Genomic DNA, 20,764 nt, shown 5'->3' with positions numbered 1-20,764 from the left:
GTAGATATATTCTATACCGAAAACAGTAAACACATGTTAAACACGTTTAAGTAAACACTTTGTTAAGGGGGTTTAAACCAAACAACAGTTTCTATTGAAAGATGTCACAAATACAAAAGCGAGTTTTCTTTATTTATTATCACAATAACTCATTCTAAATTGGATCACTGGAACTGAAAAAAACTGTAAAAACAGGGAATAAATGATCTTGAAGAAAATTGCAGTTCTTGTTTGTGACCATTTCAGTGAGATTGGCGTGAATAATACTGCATTAGCGTTATAATGAGCAAATATTCAAATTAGATTTTTTTTTCATGCCAGTTTCTTTAATTTATTTAAGCTGCTTAGACATTTGCCTTTTCTTTGGCCGCCTAGACAGTTTTGAATTTGTTTTGGGCTGCCTAGACATGGGTCGTTGTCCCAAAACTCGTTTGCCAGTAACATACACAAAAAATACACCTACACTGATGTATTTTGCATGCTTTAGAGTTGAAAGCCAACTCTGAAGCGAGCAAAAAACAAAATTATGGGTCGTTAGCGAAAACAAAACAACCTCCTCGACGATCGCGCCGCCAACCTGTTCATCGTGTGTCTCCTCTTCAAGGCCTAGGAGCAAGCTCAACCCCGATTTACAACCGGTTTTCAAGTCTTTCTAATCTATCGAAGACAATATGCACGCCTTTTTCCTAAATGGGACCCTTACTATATAAAACTGTGTTGTTTAAAGTGCACTTTTACAGCCTAATTTACGGACAACTTTAACTACCATTCAATCGCATCGCACACTTTATGACCCCGTACGTTGGGTGGAATCTGCACAAAAGTTCCAACTCTTCATGCATCGAGCAGGAACCTTAAAGTGTCCACACTTGATGGGTTGTATATTGTGTCGTAAATAACTATCTATATTGTGAGGCACAAACAAGTAAGTGTCCAGAAAAGGGTGAAGACATTTATGCTAAGAAATAGAGAAAGCAGTATTAATTTTTTAAACATGCTATAGGTTATACTTAAACACGTTCCCTTGCATTCCATGAACAAGTTACATTTAACAGAACAAATTTAATAATAAATTGTTTCTATTTTTATTAAACTGAATCCCTTTAATTATATCGCTCCTCCCATGATTGGTTGTACAATAAAAATTAAAAATATAAACACACCCACAGCCATGGTTACCTCAATAAATTGATGAAATTTAATGATGAATCATCTTTTCCATATATTATATCCCAATACAAAAAAAACAGAAATCACCATTCTCATTCTCCGACTAAATTCAATCCACACGGAACGGTGGCGAAGGTCAACCAAACCTCATTAACTCCGAACTATAAAACGGCAGAGAAGCTTTGCACAAAAAAGAAATCCCCTTTGCATCGTGTTCTGGTGAGCGTTCACGCCATCATTGATGGATCAACAAGTTGTCCCGTTTGGGAGGTTTGTTTTGATGACGATCGAGAGACGTTCAAAAATGTAGAAAAAAAAAAAACCCCCAAGTGCCGATCTTCAACCACGTCCTCCTAGCATGAAAACAAAACTAGCAAAAGCAACAAGAAATTACAGCAAAACAACTGGAACCCGGTTCCGTCGTTTTCATTCCAACTGAGTTAATAATACGGCAGAGGGAATGGCATAGCAGAAACACACACACAAAAAAGCCAATGAAAAAATATTATCCAAAGGTTTGACGGAACAAGAGAGACACAGCACAGCACATTGCAGTAAAGGGTGATCGAAAAGCCATCAAACCGGACGCACATAACTGATTGGTACATGTTTAGCAAAATCCTATTCAGGCTCACAAATATCTACAGTATTGAATGCGGGCAAGGGCTCAAAATAAGAGAAAAAGTAACACAATCAATGATAGATAACATTTGTGCTGTAAAGGTAACAACAAAACGACATCCTCTTTTTTTGGGGGGTAAAACGCTAAACATCCATTACAGTCGTGTTGAAATGCATTTGTGATACGTGTTTCAGCAAAACAAGCCTGTACATTAATTTACCGTGTACATTTTGATGCATTTTTACAAGGTTTGTGGTACATTCTCGTTTTTGTTGCTACTAATGTTAACATCGAAATCCCCCAAATTACTTTGTTATCAATTCATCTATCATCGTTTTGACTTTTCCGGAGATTTTCGACTACACGATCACACATATTTAGCTTCTGAGTAATCCCATTATATTAAAAAAGCTCTTTTGCATCAAATAACGTCTAGTTGCTGTTTTTTCGCACTACTCACTACTACTAAGTACTGCAGGGAGAAAGGTACTTGTACACAATTTCATTACATGCTGACAATATAATAAAGCTCCCACTAATGCAAATCAATGACAAACGGATAGCTACCGCCGAAAATTTTCCAAGCAGGAACGTGTCTTCACATTAACGTTCAAGCAGCACTAATCGATCGTTCAAGCCGGCACTCGGTCGGTACATAACACACCACATTATTGCACAATTTAGATACTGTCCAGTGTCACGTTTTGAAAGGTGATTGACTGTGAACAATCGCCCATTTATAGCACCAAAAGGGACTTTGCGGGGAGGAGAAGGGGTTGGGGCAGTGTGGCAAACAAAACCCTTACGATTAATACTGGAGGGGAAGGGAATGATTCAATATACAACACTGTAATAACGCTGTAATTTTAGCCTCCACTAATCCAATGCCATGGAAGCCATGGCCCTAACCGTGTGCACAGGCACGTGGGGGGGGGCACGTTGAAGGCACTTGAAAACACCGTGCACTAAAACTTGACGACTTTGAGAGCAACAAACCCACTACAGGCTGTCATTGCTACTGAAGGATGGAGAGTAGTGCTAGTGGGTCATCTTGTTATCCTTGGGAGATAAATCCAAGAATCATTAGATTCTACCCGTCTGTGAATAACAAGTGTTTGGAACCGAATCGTATGTTAATTTCAAGAGTAATGTGCTTTTTCGATATTTCGACACATATATTTGGCACAGCTATGGTTAAGCTTTCCAAAGCGAGAAATGGGTTCCCGATCTAATTAGAAGCGGAAATTAGGGCCTATATTAAGGTTTGCAACAAAACTGTCACCAAAATGTACCGAATTCGCTAGCACCTCACAAACAGCTTTCACTTTTGCTTCTAAACCACTCCATTACGGGCGGATTATGTGGTGGCCACGCGCTTTCGGTGTGCGTGCATACGTGCGTGTGCTTTAAGTTAAAAGCTTTAAGTGATCCCTCTCTCTCGCGCTATTGCTTGCTGTCACGGCAACGGTGTTCACTATAACAGCTAATTTCAATATTTTCCACTACTTTGATCTATTTCGCACTACATCTGTTTGCAGTATAACAACAATTTGGTGGAACAGTTTTTGTTGCACACACTTGATTTAAAAAAGTTAATGATTACAATTTCCACCACCGCAATTGTTCACAATCTCCCACGTTTTCTACTCAACCGTACAGAACGAATTAAGTACCGCATTCACTTACTGCACAGAAATCAACACGAGCTGCACACGGCGGAGAAGGGCTAGATCCGGGGTGGTTCGAACGAATAGATTCAGCTTTGACGCGGCAACTACCGTTTCGAGAGTGCGTTTGCAAATCGACCGCACCGGTCGAGATCTTGCCGAGAAGTGTGCACTTTTTCCCTAGCGAAACCACAGGTGAGTGCAGGTGAGAGACACCGCTGAGCAGCAGCAGAAGCACACATGCTAGCGAAGTATGATGGAGGGGCAACGACTCACATACGCCATCCCATATGCGGAGAAGGGTAGTTGAGTTGTATTGTGTTGACGATAAGCAGCACACAAAACACTAATGCTAGATCAGTTAGCGTAGGCCATGGTCTATGTAAAGAAAGCGAATGGAGCGTCAGTTGAGGTTGCAGATTGTTGTGCATCGAGTGCTTCTACACGCGTTTTTGGATAAAACAAAACCACATTTAATTATATCGATATTTTTGTTTAATTAAAAAGATTTTTGTATAAACAAAAGGAATATTTTTTTTATGAAAGGACACTGCATCTTGCAACGCCTTTCTATTCTTCATATGGACTTTTTGTTACGGTAAAAATTGTATCCTCATAAATAAAAGATAAATTCTTCTAAGTGTGCGATAATTATTCATTTCAAATAGTTTTTCAGATATATAGACTTTACTCATACACAAAATGAAAAAACAACCTTGTAGAATTGAACAACAACAAAAAACCAAAAACGTTGATTTTGAAAAAAAAAATAATAATTTTTTTCCTCATTAATAACTTCCTCATAATAACTAATAACTACTACAAAAAATCTTCTGTTTGTGTGATCTTGACGGTAAGGAAAAGGCAAGAAAAGTTTTCGATTTTTTATTATAAGTAATACGGTATGTGGTCTCGTAGTACAGTCGTCAACTCGTACGACTTAACAACATGCCCGTCATGGGTTCAATCCCCAAATAGACCGCGCAGCCATACGTAGGACTGACTATCCTGCTATGGGGGGGGGGGGGAATCAATTAGTCACTGAAAGCCAAGCCCACAAGTGGGTACAGGCAGGCCTTGACCGACATCGGTTGTTGAGCCAAAGAAGAAGAAGAATACGGTATGTGGGAAAAAAAAATTGACCAACATGTTTTTTTTTGGATTGACTTATTTGAATTGACAAAGTATTTTGTCATAATATATCTCAAATAATTTATAGTTTATTTATTTATTCATATACTTCGTTTAAATATATTCAACAGTGGTGAAGATTGTTTTTGTTTAATAGGTGTCATTAGTTGAATTATTCTATTTCTTATTATGTGGAAAAACTAAAATTTTTTCGGTAAACTGAAAAAAATCCTACCAATTGGTTCATTTATGTTCTGCGAACTTTCAACTGCAGCAGGTAGAAGTTAATAAATTTACCAAATTTACTATACAAATATTACAAAATACATTGAGAGCCAGCAGCAACAAAAAAAGAATAAGGTAACACACAACAAAATCACACAAAACTGTCTTTCATTTATAAAGAGCCATATGATGCACGTTTCCACAATCATGAATTTGTTCATCCTTTCAAGGAGACGAAACAAGAGATTTCAATGCAACGCAAGGCTACGACATGTTTTAAGGAGTATTTAGTACCTATGAAACAAAACCACACACACTTTTTGTGCCACCCAACATAAATAGTTCCCGTATTCTCTTATCGGTGGGGTACAACAATGGCGACATCTTCTAGTTGTGTATTTCCAAAAGATTAAATTCCAATTCCACAACCTCTCCATCACGACCCTTATCGATGGGGGAACAGATTTTTCGACCGGCTCTGAAGTGCTAAATAAATCAAAAGAATTTCTCATCAAAAGGGAAGGGAAGCTCCACCCGTTCCCGCAAACACAACCGTTTAACTGATTCAAATCTACATCCTTCTTTTGCTTACGTGAAGCCTGCAGGATGGGATAAATTAGGCACCCTTTAAGAAGGATTCAGACAGAGCCTAATCAATTATGGTACAAAGGAAAGAAAAACTTGTCGAGACAGAATGTGAAAGCGATAGGCATTAGAAGTCCTAAATACCTGGATCGTAATTGAGGCTATACAGTCCCGAACCATGCATCGTCACTAGAAAATGATAACATTAGCACTAGAGAGTGCGTCTGCGTGCGCGTCCAATGCAGATTGTATATTACCGCAAACCTCATTGATAACAATGAGGTATTACAAACGCGGCGCATAGCGGCCGCTGATGTGAATGAACAATTAATGAAACAACAGGTGATAAGCACTTGAGCCCAACAATTCGCGATGGGGGGGAGGTGTCTTACGGCGGATATGTACCATTTTCAAATTACCCAATCATCGCGTGTTGGCGGAGGTGTAGATTAAACGGAGATGATTGGGCAATCATAATCGTCATATCGCCAACGAAAGCGACCTGATCTAGTAGTGATAAGGGTGATTAAATTCGTTTAAGGATATCGCTTCACCTGCGAGAGATGAGCGTGCGCATGTGAAGGAGGGTTACGTACGACGTAGCGAGTCGGCACAATAACCCGATAAACCCGCACCCGATTGCCGTCGTCTAGAGATGTGCCATAAAATGTCTGTTAGTAAACAAGCGATGGGTTTGCTGTGTACCTGATGCAGCTAGACCACCGGACTTAAGCCAACCACGCTGTAACTCATTTTTCGACGATAAGATAAAACCTACCCTAAATCTTTAGGACAATCACATGATAAAGATCTGCCAATGGTTATGGACTATCCCAAAGCTGACGTATGTACTATTTACCAAGCGTCCAGTTCCAACCGCTTGTGCTACAACAACTTAAGTATTTTCTCTACTACACTGTTGATGCAACACAATTTACATACATTGGTCTCTGCGGTGAGAGAGCAAAATAAACACCCGCTACAGCTGACGGAAGCGTGATCTCGTACATCATCAGCCATGTGCATAATGCTGCCCGAAAATGTTCGAAACCCAAACAACGATAAAAGTGATACAAAAAAACAACAACAACAACTTTGCGCTGCCGCATTGGACCGGAGGTTATCATTAGGATAACCTGTTATCAACTACCAAAACCGGTTGAAGCACTTTTTTGTTTTTTCCTTCCCTAATTGAGGTGAAGTGTTGTGAGAATTATAGGGGGAAAGTGAATGAAAAAAATATTAAAAATACGAAAATAATACTTTTTGCATGATTCGGTTAAATTATTTTGTCATTGGATATTGAAGACGAGAATGCTGCGTTGCGTTGTAGAGAGGAAGATGACTTTGATAAGCACCCGTCCTATGGATGGAGAAGGAAATTGGGTTAAGTGAATAAGTTTTTTTTCAGCTAAAAAATTGGCAATTTCGTGTGCACAACTCACATAATTGACAATAAAGTAAGAAAAACGTTGGTAAATGTAAAAAAATGTTAACAGTACCAAAAATGTAAAATTTGCAGATTAACAATACAGTACGTCTTAGGCAAGGGGAAACACGATCAACTAGATCTATTTACTTACTCTGTAACATTGCGATCATTATTTTTGAATCGTAGTACATTTTCTGCAGAGGCCTGGTATTGGGTAGTCCAGGCGTTCCGTTTTTTTTTTTTTTATAGACGTGTGTCCTACAAAACGCACTCAGAACTTACCCATCCTCTTGAACAAACTGTACAGGATGAGTCGCTCCATACCAAAATATTTACATGTGTGATGAACCTTCGAATGTATTCTTACTAATAATTTCGTCCTTTGCACATGAGTTTTTATTTTACAAAGAATGTGTTTGTAGTTTGATCACTTTTGTCAAACAAACAAACATATTATATTTTAAGTAGATCATTTCACTAGAATCACCAAATATTCATTGTATCTAACCATTCGTGGATCATTAAATAATCTTGAATTCCTACAGACGATATAATATCCAAACATTCATAAACCTATAACGAACTTCGTTAATCTTCTATCATTAAGTCATTTTATGAATCTTATCAATCTTATGAATCTATAAAATGGTTCATGAATCTTCTTCTTCTTCTATTTGGCGTAAACGTCCTACGGCGACGTGCCGGTCTATACAGGCTTTCGAGACTTTCTTCAGCACCACGCAGCCGGATAGTTATGTTCTGGCTACAGGACCATATGAGGATTGAACCCAGGACGGCTATATTATTAACCGTTGTCTCAAAGACCAAATGTACACCTTCATCTCTATGACCGGCTTCCCCGGTTATCCCGTAAATTTTGCATGACAAGTTATTCTTTTTCACATTGAAACTTCAATAATTTTTTTTGCATTAAAAATTAAAATTTCAAACTTTGTACAAAGGTGCGGACATTAGTCTTATTTACTATAGTGAAATGAGATTTACATAGTCTCGTCTTCTAGTTTTTAATATTTTTTTTTATGTTTGACAACTCACCTTTCAATTCGAAGTGTTTACTGCTCTTCTATGTAAAATACATTAAAATTGTCTTTTTACGGACGACTTATTCAGAGGATCGAAAAAAAACATTCATTTTTTAAATTGTTTTACATTGTTTCATAGTCAATGTTACCAAACATGATATGCTTGCTAAGTACAAATCATGAAGAATACTAATTCTGCCACTTTTTTTTTCTTTGGCACAACAACCGTTGTCGGTCAAGGTCTGCCTGTACTCACTAGTGAAGTGGGCTTGGCTTTCAGTGGCTTATTGTTACCATAGCAGGATAGTCATAGATAGGATAGTTTACGTATGGGAGCACGGTCTATTCGGGGCTTGAACCCATGACGGGCATGTTGTTAAGTCGTGCAAGTTGACGACTGTACCACCAGACCGGTTCCATTTCTGGAACTTCCACATTTTTCTTACTTACTTACCTATCCGGCGCTACAACCGCTTTGCGGTCTTGGCCTGCCTCAGGAGTGTCCGAAACCGCTGACGGTCTTGCGCCTTCGTCTGCCAGTCCGTTATCCCAGCCTTAATGGCGGACGCCTCCACGCCATCTTGACACCTCAATTTGCCAAATTAAAAAATATTACTTCTTTGCTAAATGTATGGGATAGCTGGGTATGCCGGACGTAGAGATAAGGGGTATCAAAATAAAATAATAGAAATAAAATATTTAAGAAATAAAAGGAATTGAATTGAATTGAAAGACATGTGCAAAAATTAAGTAGCTACCGTCATTAAGTCAAATAAAAAATATTTTAATTTGAAAATTGAAATCATAACCGGGCATTCGGTCGTAGAGTTAAAGGTTCGTTCGAGTTGACGACTGTACAATGGGACCGCCCATGTATTCATAAATTTATAAAATTGTATAAATTAGAACCGTGTACGTAATTTACATAGGCGGTAAATGAGGGAGACTCTTGAGAGAGAGAGATAGTTTCATGAGCTTATTAAGCGATAGATCATCTGGACCATCTTTGGCAGTGTGTTTGAGCCAGTGTGATGGCAAAGGATGATCCACGAACTTAATGAGCTGTACGGCTAATCAGATAACGGTTACCAAAGTCGACAGGATACGATAGCTGGAACATGTAATGAAGTTGTCGTACTCTTATCCCACCAATAAAGCTAACTAAAGAGATTAATAACTCTTCAAAGATTCATTAATTTGTAGAGATTCATATATGGTTGATGAAGATTAATGAATTTCAAAATTTCAAATAGTTACCCATCTCTATGTCAGCTACATTTTTCGGACAGCCTTCTTCCAAATGATTAAGCACAATTTTCAAGTTTAAATTCAAACGCTTTTCTTCCAGTGACAACTTTTAATGTTACAATTAAGCATCTGAACAACATGCACGAGCATGCCGGATTTAAACAAATGCACCATCGTTTATACCGTAGCTTCAACAGCTTTATATGATAGACATACTGTGCGGTGGTGGTACCGGCTTTCGTGCCTGTAAAGTTTGAGCCGATGCCGGAATCGTCGTACACCCTACACATGAATGCAGCGTTTCGTGTATGAAAATATCGCAATCAATGCAAAACACTTGCTTGCAGGCGTCGCACTCGTACACCATTTTATCCGTGCCGCTTGCGAGCGTTTTCTGGCAGGCGTAACAGTTTGTCACCGGTGGGTCGCGCGGTTCCTGCACCTGTACCTGCTCTAGCGGGAGTTCGTTAAAATGTGGCACCGGAAACAGATGATGATAGCTGCGGGCTAAATGTGGCGCAGAGGCTAACGTTAAACCGCACGCTGAACATTCCACCGGTAGCTCACAGTACTTGCTGTAGCACTGGGGGCAGTGATAACCGCCCGAGGTCAGTTTGGCCGGCTCATCCACACTGTCGATGTGGCACATACACATCGTCAACGGTGGTTCCTTGCCCGATTCTGTTTTGCCGTGCGGGAAACCCATCTTAATCAACGAAAATTCCTGCTGATTGCCGGCCTGCGGTGGATCGATGTGCTGAAGCAGCTGATCCTTGTAGTGTGCATCGTCCAGCACGGCACCAAACAACCCGCCCGTTTCGGTGCACAGGAACTTGCAGATACGGATTTCCGCCGACAGAGACAGCACGGAGCATCGAACGCCTTCCGTTTTAAGATTTTCGATCGTCAGATGGACATCGTTCGGATCGCAGCTGGTCAAACTTCCCATAATAACTAAAATTTCTCTGCTTGCGTGTTGTGGAATCATTCGTAGCGTCTTCAGCGCCAGCTCCAGACCGTTCTGTAGCGATGGTTCACCGACCAGCGGTACGCCATTGGTTAGTGCGTGCACCGCTTTAATGTGCTTCCGGGAGGTACCGCCGAGTTCGGAAATCTTTTCCGCGCGCTTTGCCTTCATTGCAATTACGCCAAGCTGGGAGATGGGATTCTGGTCGAAAAACTCCTCGATAAATAGTTCTAGCAGTTTAAGAGAACAGATGAAGCGCGTTGGTTTCAGATCCGGAACCGTCATCGCTTCGGAGCAGTCGAGCAACACGTACAGGTGGCGCATCATGCCGAGCTTGCTGAAGCCGCGCTTCATTGCTTGACGCTTGCGCTTAGCCTTTTGGATGATATCACTAACCGATCCTTCGATAAGCCCATCGTCGTCCTCTTTGATTGCTTCCCTGTTGGAATAGTAAGAAAGAAAATATCATTTGTACCATGCTTGTTATGCTTGCTACAGCGATGGGTAGAATTGCAACCGGTTTGCCTGATTGCCGCTAAGCCAGCTCCCGGAAGGTTGCAATGTTCAAAATTCAGGGCCAATTGGATCCGCTATTGAATTGAAGACTTTAATCAACGTAAATTGATCGACAAAATATCCTTCACAGGAGGGCAATGGGTCCACAGATCATTGTTTAGAATTTCCTACGACGGAAGATTCTTGAAAACAACAGGATGCTCGGAACTTACCATGTTTTCTCGTATCCCGTCTCCCAGCGATATTCCTTTGGATCCTCTTCGTCCGCCATTGTGTTTGATCAGTAGGTTTACTTTTCCTGCAACGATCAAACCCAGATTTTTACACTAATTTCACAAACACTTCGCGTTGTAATTGAAGCAGCAGCCGGCATGCACTCTTTATTTTGTTTACCTTCTAAAACCCTTTGGTGTCGTGTGGTGAACTTCTCACCAAAACTCACCTCGCCTGACAGCTGTCAAAGAAATGTCAGCAAGGACGGGGCGAGAAAAAAACATCACACTCACACACACTCTGTGCAAGTTTTTTCTACCATCATAAAATTCTAGATTTTGTGCATTAGTTCTAACTTTTGATAACAGAAACAGTCGTAAACTAACAATGACGACCAAGGTGGCAGCTAAGAAGTTTAAATGGGCGCTAGATTTCAACACCAAGTGCGTATCTTTGTTGCGTTTGCTACGGAAGCATGGTGGTGGTATGCTCACCCCCATGCTAAACAAACCATGTTGGTCGTGAATTTCTTATTTTGGATATAAATTGATGGTTTGTTTTTGATTTTAGACCGCGCAGCAGTGGATCCGACATTGCAGCACCACCCGGGTACAATCCGTCGGCGGACGTGATTAGCAGCAAGGTGGTCAACCAGACCGACCAGAGCCACCTGATCCTGAAGAAGTCGTGGGAGATTGCACTCGGTCCGATCAAGCAGTTCCCCATGAACCTGGTCATCATGTACATGTCGGGCAATTCTATCAGCATCTTTCCGATCATGATGGTGGTGATGATGTTTATCCGGCCGGTCAAGATGATGCTGTCGACGCATTCCACGTTCAAAGTGATTGAAGGCATTTCCGCCACCGGACAGAAGCTGGTGTTTCTGCTGGGCAACCTTGTTAACATTGGGCTGGCGCTTTACAAGTGCCACAGCATGGGCCTGCTTCCGACGCATGCGTCCGATTGGCTCGCGTTCGTCGAGCCGCAAAGAAGGTTGGAATATTCCGGCGGCGGCATCTCGTTACTCTGAGCCGGCGGCACAACCATCCACGCGACACCCTGGAGTGCATTTTTGTGAAACAACTTTGTATTTATTTTTCACTACCACATAGAGGATGGTGAGAGGGGTAACAATAAAAAGACGTAAAGCATATACAATGAACGAAACCAGGTGAATTTGGTGACAAACAAAAATCTCTTTCGGTTGAATCTGTTGTTTAAAACGAAAAGTTGTCTAGCCTAGGAGTTGAAAGAACTAGCTTAGAGCCATCCTGAGTTTTCACAAAACCGTAGTCCTGTTGGCCGAGTTTCCGAGGCACTGTAGGTTACGGCTTCTTGTACTGATCGGCGAATTCTTTCGCCTTTTCCAACAGCTTTCCCGGCTCGTCAACCCTCGGTACCTGCGGGACAATGAAATGGCAACAGTCGGTAAACAAACAAATACTGCACGATCAACGGAAGCAACCCTTTTCACCTCATAGTTTTGTGTGATGTAGATCCCGGTGTAAACACCGGCTCCGAACGTCAGCTGTTTTGGCGCAGCAAGAGAGGGGAAAGAAAGTAAAGGTCACAATTAGTCGAATCTAAAACTTTCCCTCTCTTCTTCAGGGCCATAGCACAAGCTTTTCGGGGAGGCTAAAAATAGTGGCCGAAGCGTTACACCTGTTTAATCGTCAATGCGATCGAATCGCAATGGTTATGCAATGTCGCTTTCCCTCCCAAGCGTTTCGATCATGTGACGAGAACAAACAGGCAAATTTCCATCACATATCCAGAAGAAAACTTACCAGAAACTTCAGCATGTCTGTTATTCCGAGTGGATCCACTTTGGACTGCTATTTTTAACCCTTGGAGCGCTAGAAAGGAAAACTGCCCGGAGGCTAGAAGGCTATGGAATTTTTTGTAAACAAATACAAAATGTCACCCATTTGTCAAATTTCGAAGATCGAAAATTGCTCGAAGCTTTTTGCAAAATTCTATCATAATTTTAATAACGCTGGTGCGAATCATGATGGTTCGTAGGACAGTTACTCCAAAATTTGCAAAATCAATCAATTACATCAGTTGTATAGTTCGGGGAACAATTTTACACCGCTTTGTTTCGTCGAGCAAATCCGTTGCTCAATGAGCAGTTTCGATTTGACATTTGACGTTTACGTGCTCAATGAGCAGGTTCATGCGACATTCGATACCAACAACAAATCAAGGCCAACTTCGCAGCAAAAACGTTGCTCGCTACAGCAAAACTTTTCAACTGTTGGACCTCGGTGAGTCAACCGTACAGTGAACAATCTGCGATTGTCGTAGGCTGAATACAGGTAAATATCTTCTCCCAGCACCCTGGCACATCGTCATCGTTGTCCGCGTCTTGTTTGGGTTCAAAGTTTCATCAGCAACATACGTGTCTTTCGGGCGGCTATTTGAGGCGCATCCGTATGTTCTATGCATGCCATTGCCTGCTGATCACACGCCGCGTTGAGACCTTTCTGTGAACCCTTGCAATATACCGGAACAAGTTCGTGTCGTGCAAATAGTGAAGCAACAAGAAAAGACAACGCGTTCCCCATTTGTGATATTTATAGATTCCGTGCCGCCGTTCCCATTCTGAAAAACTTGATAAAGCGCATCAACACAATCCTACCGAAATGACTCTCGTCTGGGGCATTATTGCATCGTTCCTGTACGTGGAAATATTTGTGGTGCTACTGCTCGTGCTACCGCTCCGGAGCCCACAGCAATGGCATCGATTTTTCAAATCCCGCTTCCTGGCGATGCTGAGCCGCCAGGCCCAGACCTATTTCTATCTGCTGCTCGCTGTGTTGGTGCTGTTCCTCCTGGAAGCGATCCGCGAGATGCGTAAATACTCCTCCAATGGTAGGTAGCGAAACAGTGATGAAATTGAAACCACCCTGCAGCAAACACAGATGTCTCATGTTTCTTCCACTCGCCTTGAACCGCAGATCATACGCACACCGAAACGCACCTGAATGTGGAGATGCAGCACAGTATGCGATTGTTCCGTGCCCAGCGCAACTTTTACATTTCCGGCTTTGCCATCTTCCTGTCGCTGGTGATTCGTCGGCTGGTGTCACTGATTAGCGGCCAGGCTGTGTTGCTCGCACAGGCGGAAGCTTCGATGAAGCAGGCGCAAAGTGCTACCAGCGCCGCTCGCACACTGATGAATCAGCAGAAGGATGGCGATAAGAAAGCAGATGCCAAGGACAAACCGGCTGGCGATGCACCAAATGTAGGTTACTCGCGTTTGTTCTGCGTCAGGTATGATGAGCACAGCAAATAATAATGTTCTAACCGTTCATCTTTCAGACCGATGAGCTAAAGAAGAAGGTCGCCGAGCTTGAGCAGGAGCTAGCCAAGGAGCGCAAGGATAAGGAGGCCATGAAATCACAATCAGAAAGTCTAAACCGCGAATACGATCGACTTACGGAAGAGTACAGCAAACTGCAGAAGAAGATCACCGTTTCCAGCGCAGATAAGAGTGATTAATTTTTTTGGCAAAATTTTCATTTCATAATTAATCGGCATCTTGAATTTTTATACGAACGGTTTAAGGTTTTGGGCTATTTATGGCGTGAAGTATTGCGTGCGTACTTGTCTTTTCTACCAATTATGCTCATCATTCATGTATAAATCTAAGTGATTTTCCATTACATTGTTTGTGACAAATTTAAGTTCACTGTAAAAACTAGCTTTTGTTTTCGTTTTTCTATAACATCCATTTTCTTCTATTTAATTATTGTATGCATGTAATAATTCACGGTTTTACGATCCTTTTTGCGGGCGATGGGCGATTACATAAACAACCAAAACTTTGCAAGGAATAACTTAGAGAGAGTGGATTGTATTGCACCTCAGACAGAAGGGTTGTTTCTTCGGACAGAGTGATATAAAACGATGGCACTGAATTTTCGAACGATAAAACAAATTCTTTCTTCTTGCAAAAAACACAAACTATTGTATGAGAGACGCTAAACTACGACAAAATAAATGTTTAGTAACATAACACACAAAAAATGGAAAAATAGTCAAATTATTAGTCTTCATCGCATTGAATTTTTGGGGTATCATTTGTTTCACCAATCCGTATGATTCGTTATCAGTGTCTGATAAACTGCAAGGCGCACCCGGTTACTGATACTCAAAAAGAAAACCGTCATGCCTATCGTAATCAGCTAAGGTAGGGGAAGATAAGATTTAAGATTTTTAAATGTATGAATGACTGCAATAGCTGAATTGTTTGCATTATGTAAAACAATTTTCACTCGCATAACAAATTTTACTGTTTGATTTAGGATCAATTGATGATGTTTGTTTTTATGTTCATTTGTATGGTCCGATTGACTCTATTTGCCTCTATCAGGTGACGACGATGATGATGATCCTTCACTGCATGTTGTCGACTGATTATCGTAGGGCGAATTTGCTGTCCGTTTATATCAATCTACCAGTCAGCTGGTCTACTTAGTCGGAATTGGTCCTGGAATTGGTTCTGAATCCTTAATAGGCCTGGAACTGATCATATTTTCATACCGATTCTATGGCTGACCACTTTTTTTTTTTTGGCTCAACAACTATTTGTCTATTTGGGGATCGAACCCATACCCATACCCATGACGGGCATGTTGTTAAGTCGTACGAGTTTACGACTGTACTACGAGACCGGCTAAACTGACTGACCACTAACAATTAGTATTGTTGAAACTGAACCTGAGGCTTAATGGGTCCTGCAACATATCCTGATTTCAAATATCTGTTGCATAGTAACACGCATAACGCAGTAACATTGTAAGACTCGATCAGAGTACACATTGAGTGATTAAAGATGATGCCAGTCTGAACCAAGGAATACATCAGTTGTGTTTTTCTCAAGATATATTCCCTGCGACATTTCATTTTGTCGACGAGGATTATTACTGAACCCGGAATCCGAAGCTCACGAGATTCTGAAGCTAACCAGAATTAGCGTCAAGGAGGAACAATCAAATCCTTGAAACCGTTAGTAAGAAGACGATTAAGAAAACAAAATCACTTTTGAAAAATGGTATGTACGTTTCAAAGACTTTTTTTTCAAAACAATGCTAGCAGTTTGAATGACGAGGCGAAAGTGCGACTTTTGTTGCGGAAGCTGGAAACGTCCGCTCACAGCCGGTATGTGAATTACATTCTTCCGAAGCAACCGCATGAAAATTCGTTTGAATAAACCGTCAATATTATCAAAAAATCTTCGGAAAGTAACATTCGGTGTTCCACAAAAGATACCAGTGCATACAGATGGTGAAATCTGCATTAGAAGACATCATCACTTACGGCGAAAGAGTGAATAAGGCATGCGAGGATTCTGAGTTCGAGAATATGAAACTAGACGATTTGAAATGTCCAATTTTCATTTGCGGACTGCAAGATCCGGAATTCTCGGATATTAAAGCAAGACTGCTATCTCGAATCGGCAATGCGACGCCGGAGATTAAAGTCAACATGCAATCACTAATGGTAGAATTTCAACGGCTTATCAATCTGAAAGCCCGGATGGTCCGCCGGAGCCGGACCGGAGCCGGAGCCTGGCAAGCTTGATACGCTGTACGACAGTGAGGTCGCCGTACATCTCGTATAGCTCGTCATTATAGCGGCTCCTCTATTGTCCTTCCACACATACAGGGCCAAGTATCCTTCTGAGCATCTTCCTCTCGAACGCGGCTAAGAGGGTTTCGTCAGATTTGGACAGTGTCCATGTCTCAGAGGCGTATGTGAGTACTGGTACTATATAGGTACTATATAGTCCCAGCTTCGTCCGTCGCGACAGGTTCTTTGAGGTGAACTGCTTTTTCAGGCTGTAGAATGACCGGTTGGCAGCCAGCATCCTTGCGCGCAACTCAGCTTCCATACTGTTGTCGTTGCTGACCTTTGACCCCAGATAGATGAATTCTGGGACGACTTCAAAAGTGCGTTCACCTATCTGTACATCACGCCTACGTAGATTCGGATTATTTATTGGTAGGTCCGCTGATGTTGCCACCATCAGTTTGGTATTTGCCTCGTTTATCTGCAATCCGAGGCTCTCTGCCGCCTGCTCAATCCCTTGGTAGGCTTCTGCTACATAGGAGAGCCGCAGACCAATGATGTCTATATCATCTGCGTATGCCAGGATCTGGGTTGACTTATAGTAGATGGATCCCGTAGTCTCCACCCTCGAGTCGCGGATGGCCCTCTCTAGCGCCAAGTTGAATAGGAGACAGGCAAGCCCGTCCCCCTGGCGCAGACCTTTGGTGGTAGCAAAAGGTCCTGAGAGTTTTCCATCCACCCTCACCGTGCATGTGACGTTGGTCATAGTCATTCTAACTAGCCTTATTAGTTTGGCCGGGATTCCAAATGAGCTCATAGCGTCGTACAGTTTTATCCTGGCTATGCTATCGTCTGCGGCTTTGAAGTCTATGAAGAGATGGTATGTGTCGTTTCTGTATTCAGCCATCTTCTCCAAGATCTGCCGCATGGTGAAGATCTGATCAGTGGTAGATTTTCCGTTTCGGAATCCTTTTTGATAGTTTCCTACTATCTCTTCGACGTGCGGGACAAGCCGATCCTGAAGGATCAGGCAGAATATTTTATAGGCGGTATTCAACACCGTAATACCCCTGTAGTTGTTGCAGTCCAACCTGTCTCCCTTCTTGTATACGGGGTAGATGATGCCGAGATTTCAATCACGAGGCATCGATTCGCTATCCCACACCTCAGTAACAATTTGATGAATCTCGTTTTCTAGTCGTGCACCTCCATACTTGACCAGTTTAGATGCAATTTCGTCGGTTCCGGGTGCCTTGTTATTTTTCAGCCGATGGATAGCCTTTCGTGTTTCTTCTATGCTAGGTGGCAGTAGCATGACACTATCTGCTAGTGGCGCTTCTAGCTGTTCGTTTAGCTGGTCGTTTAGTAATTCATCAAAGTACTGAGCCCACAGCGAGAGGACCTCTGGCTGGTTACTAACCAGATCTCCATCCTTGTTGCGACAGCAGGTTACCTTAGGTACAACGTTGTTTCGGTGACCTGCTATCGCTTGGTAAAACTTTCGTGTCGGTCCGTACGCCTCTCTGGTTTGCTCGAGTTCCCGCATGTTTTGCTCTTCCAAAGCATGCTTCTTGGAGCGGTGAACTCGTTTCTCTTCGCGTCTGAGCCGTGAATATTCCTCTGCGCATGCCCGCGTTCTATGCCGTTGCTGCATTGCTCGGTATGCAGTATTCTTACGTTCGGTCACTTGTCTGCATTCATCGTCGAACCAGCCAGATTTGGTGTTGCCACGAGTATATTTCTTGCACAGTTTATTATTTTTGTTTTTAGAGCGTTCCACCTCTCGCTCGTAGTTTCATATCTGTTTTCTGGTAGTAGAGACTCTTCTAAAGTGTCTTTGAATTCCTGTTGGACAGTAATGTCCCTTAGAGAGTCCGTGTTGAGCCGAGGCTGCGTGTTTTCTCCGCCCCCATTGTCGCGGGGGCGGGAGATTCTACAACGTATCACTAGGCCAACCAAGTAGTGATCGGAATCGATATTGGCTCCTCGATAAGTTCTGACGTTTAACAGGCTCGACTGTCGTCGGCGGCTTATTAACACGTGGTCGATCTGGTTGAAGGATTCGCCATCCGGGTGCGCCCACGTCATTTTGTGGATGTCCCAAATTTTGTGGATTGTTCGCTGCGGCGAACTGGACCAATCTACTACCATTATCGTTACTGTGCTCATGCAGACTGTGACAGCCAGTGTATTGGCGGTACATTGGCTCCCTACCGACTTTTGTGTTGAAGTCCCCCAGGATGATTATGAGGTCATGCTTGGGGCACGCATCTACGATTCTAGCGAGGCGGCCGTAAAAAAGGTCCTTCTCCTCTTCCTCTTTATCTTCGGTAGGGGCGTGAACGTTTATGAGGCTTATATTAAAGAATTTGCCTCGCATGCGCAGGGTGCATAGCCTATCGTTTATAGCCTTGAAATCTATGATTACGGATTTTAGCCGGGGACTTACGGCGAAACCCGTTCCGAGCACATGGTGGCGGTCGTGGCAGCTGTAGTAAATGTCGTAGCAATGCTTACCACGCCTGTTGTGCACACCGTTCCCTAGCCACCGAATCTCTTGTAGAGCTACGAGGTCCATGCTCAGTGTGGCTAGGGCGTCATCAAGTTGTTTCAAGGCTCCGGCTTTGCTAAGAGTGCGTACGTTCCATGAGCCCATTTTAATCGTTGCCCGGGGGCATTGCGTTGGGTCGGTATCGTTAAGTCCGTTTCGTCACTTCTTGTTGCTTTCCGTAGTCGATTGTTCCGTGAGACTGGGTGACTGGCCCTGCGCCCACGTGGCCGTTTTATTTAGCGTTGGGTTGCCCCCCCCCCGACGTTCAGGCACCCAGTTTCCCGGGATCCCCACCCCCCTCTTGATTCGCCATATGCCACCATCCGCCCAAGGGGTTGGATCTAGCCCGTGTACCCAAGCTAGGATATATGGAGGCACATGTTACCACTCTGCACGACGAGGACGTGTCGGAATAGGAGTTGGATGGGAGAGCCTGTATTATCCCTCGGACAGCTTCGGATCCCATCCCATTACAGAGCGGAAAGCGGATACAACGATGATCGAAAATCAACCAAGATCGAAGCATTCCGTGCATGCAGTTTCAGAGAAGAAACCGTATCGTTTGCCGCAACCTTCCCAATCCAAATCGTCAAAAGATCAACGTCAACCGAAATCAGATTCGAATATTGTCCCTCGTACTCCTTGTTGGCAGTGTGGAAAAATGCATTTTGTACGGTTTTTGCAATTTTACACATCATCTCTGCAAAGTGTGCAAAAATGTAGGCCATAAAGCAGGTTACTGTAAAGCCATGAGATCAAAATCTTCAAACAACAACACATATCAAAAGAGCGAGAAGAATCTAAAACAAAAGAAATCGCGGGAAATTTTCGTTCATCAAAAAGAAACGTTCATCAGGCCTCCACTCCTTTTAACGCGTAGGGCCCCCAACACCCTAAATCCGCCATTGTCAACACACATAAAGGTCTTTTTCAGTTCAACCATCTCGCACCGGGAGTCAAATCAGCACCTGGAGCTTTTCAAAGCCTGGTTGACGGTATGATTGCTGACATTCCTGGTGTTAGAACAATTCTAGATGATGCTATAATTTTCGGTAAAACTTGGGAGGCACACAAACAATCATTAGACACATTTCTTCAGCGTTTAAAAGAATATGGCTTGCACGTGAAGCTGGAAAAACGTCATTTTTATCAAACTGAAATTGTGTATTTGGGGCATGTGGTAGATCGCTACGGCATACGTCCTGGCCCAGAGAAGCTGAAAACCATCGCATCTATTCTAGCACCAACGAACATTTCCGAACTAAGATCGTTCTTAGGAGCACTGAATTTATACGGCCGATTTGTGAGAAACATGCATGAACTCAAACACCCGTTAGATCAACTGCTAAAGAAGGATATGAAGTGGAAGTGGAATTCGGATTGTCAAACATCGTTCGGAAAATTCTAAAGTACTGCAATCTGACCACCACCAATCATCTGAGGACCATCTTCAACTTCAAGCCACTTTGACTGAATTTGTCTCCTGGTGCAAGCGTAACGCACTAAGCGTCTGTATCGATAAATGCGCCATAATCTCATTCAGCCGTTCAAGAGCTCCAGCGCTGTTTAATTATACGCTTGATGGTTAGAACCTCGAAAGAGTGAACTGTGTAAAGGATCTAGGAGTCCTCCTAGATGCTAAACTCTCCTTCAAAGAACAGATAGACCAAGTAGTCGCTAGTGGCAATCGTCTACTTGGCTTGGTCATAAACATGACGCGCGAGCTTCGTGATCCTATGTGTTTCAAGACACTGTACTGCGCACTTATCAGACCACTGCTGGAATATGCTAGCATTGTTTGGTGGCCAGCATCT

The 20,764-nt window shown here is 42.6% G+C and overlaps 4 protein-coding genes across 6 annotated transcripts in view; 2 read left to right on the top strand and 2 right to left on the bottom strand.

Annotated features, from left to right (window-relative positions):
* Positions 1–20,764, bottom strand: part of LOC5668003 (cationic amino acid transporter 3) — a 75,504-nt gene that overhangs the window by 7,779 nt on the left and 46,961 nt on the right. The window contains exon 2 of one of the 2 annotated variants that reach the window (XM_001688524.3): positions 3,479–3,628. In XM_001688524.3, coding sequence (XP_001688576.2) covers positions 3,479–3,628 — 150 coding nt within the window. Of the gene's footprint in view, positions 1–3,465; positions 3,629–20,764 lie in introns of those variants that run through there. The other variant, XM_061659542.1, reaches the window with a different exon arrangement.
* On the bottom strand, positions 9,190–11,027 carry LOC1275295 (general transcription factor IIH subunit 2). Its single transcript, XM_314533.5, has 2 exons — positions 10,819–11,027; positions 9,190–10,529 (listed from the first exon to the last, which is right to left on the bottom strand). The coding sequence occupies exons 1-2, from the start codon at positions 10,875–10,877 to the stop codon at positions 9,323–9,325; spliced, it is 1,266 nt and encodes a 421-aa protein (XP_314533.4). The 5' UTR covers positions 10,878–11,027; the 3' UTR covers positions 9,190–9,322.
* LOC1275294 (ER membrane protein complex subunit 4) lies at positions 11,052–12,016 on the top strand. Its single transcript, XM_314532.5, has 2 exons — positions 11,052–11,262; positions 11,390–12,016. Exons 1-2 carry the CDS (start codon positions 11,207–11,209, stop codon positions 11,850–11,852), a joined length of 519 nt encoding a protein of 172 aa, XP_314532.3. The 5' UTR covers positions 11,052–11,206; the 3' UTR covers positions 11,853–12,016.
* LOC1275292 (B-cell receptor-associated protein 31) lies at positions 12,798–14,854 on the top strand. 2 transcript variants are annotated; one of them, XM_314530.5, is made up of 4 exons: positions 12,798–13,140; positions 13,405–13,696; positions 13,783–14,069; positions 14,147–14,854. In XM_314530.5, the coding sequence occupies exons 2-4, from the start codon at positions 13,468–13,470 to the stop codon at positions 14,324–14,326; spliced, it is 696 nt and encodes a 231-aa protein (XP_314530.4). In that variant the 5' UTR covers positions 12,798–13,140; positions 13,405–13,467; the 3' UTR covers positions 14,327–14,854. The 2 variants fall into 2 exon arrangements, with proteins under 2 accessions (XP_314530.4, XP_061515572.1); XM_061659588.1 differs by having other exon boundaries at positions 13,011–13,696.

The sequence above is a fragment of the Anopheles gambiae genome, chromosome 3 (genome assembly GCF_943734735.2).
Source record: "Anopheles gambiae chromosome 3, idAnoGambNW_F1_1, whole genome shotgun sequence".
Taxonomy (NCBI): Eukaryota; Metazoa; Arthropoda; class Insecta; order Diptera; family Culicidae; genus Anopheles; species Anopheles gambiae.
This window is presented reverse-complemented; position numbering and strand designations above follow the sequence as displayed.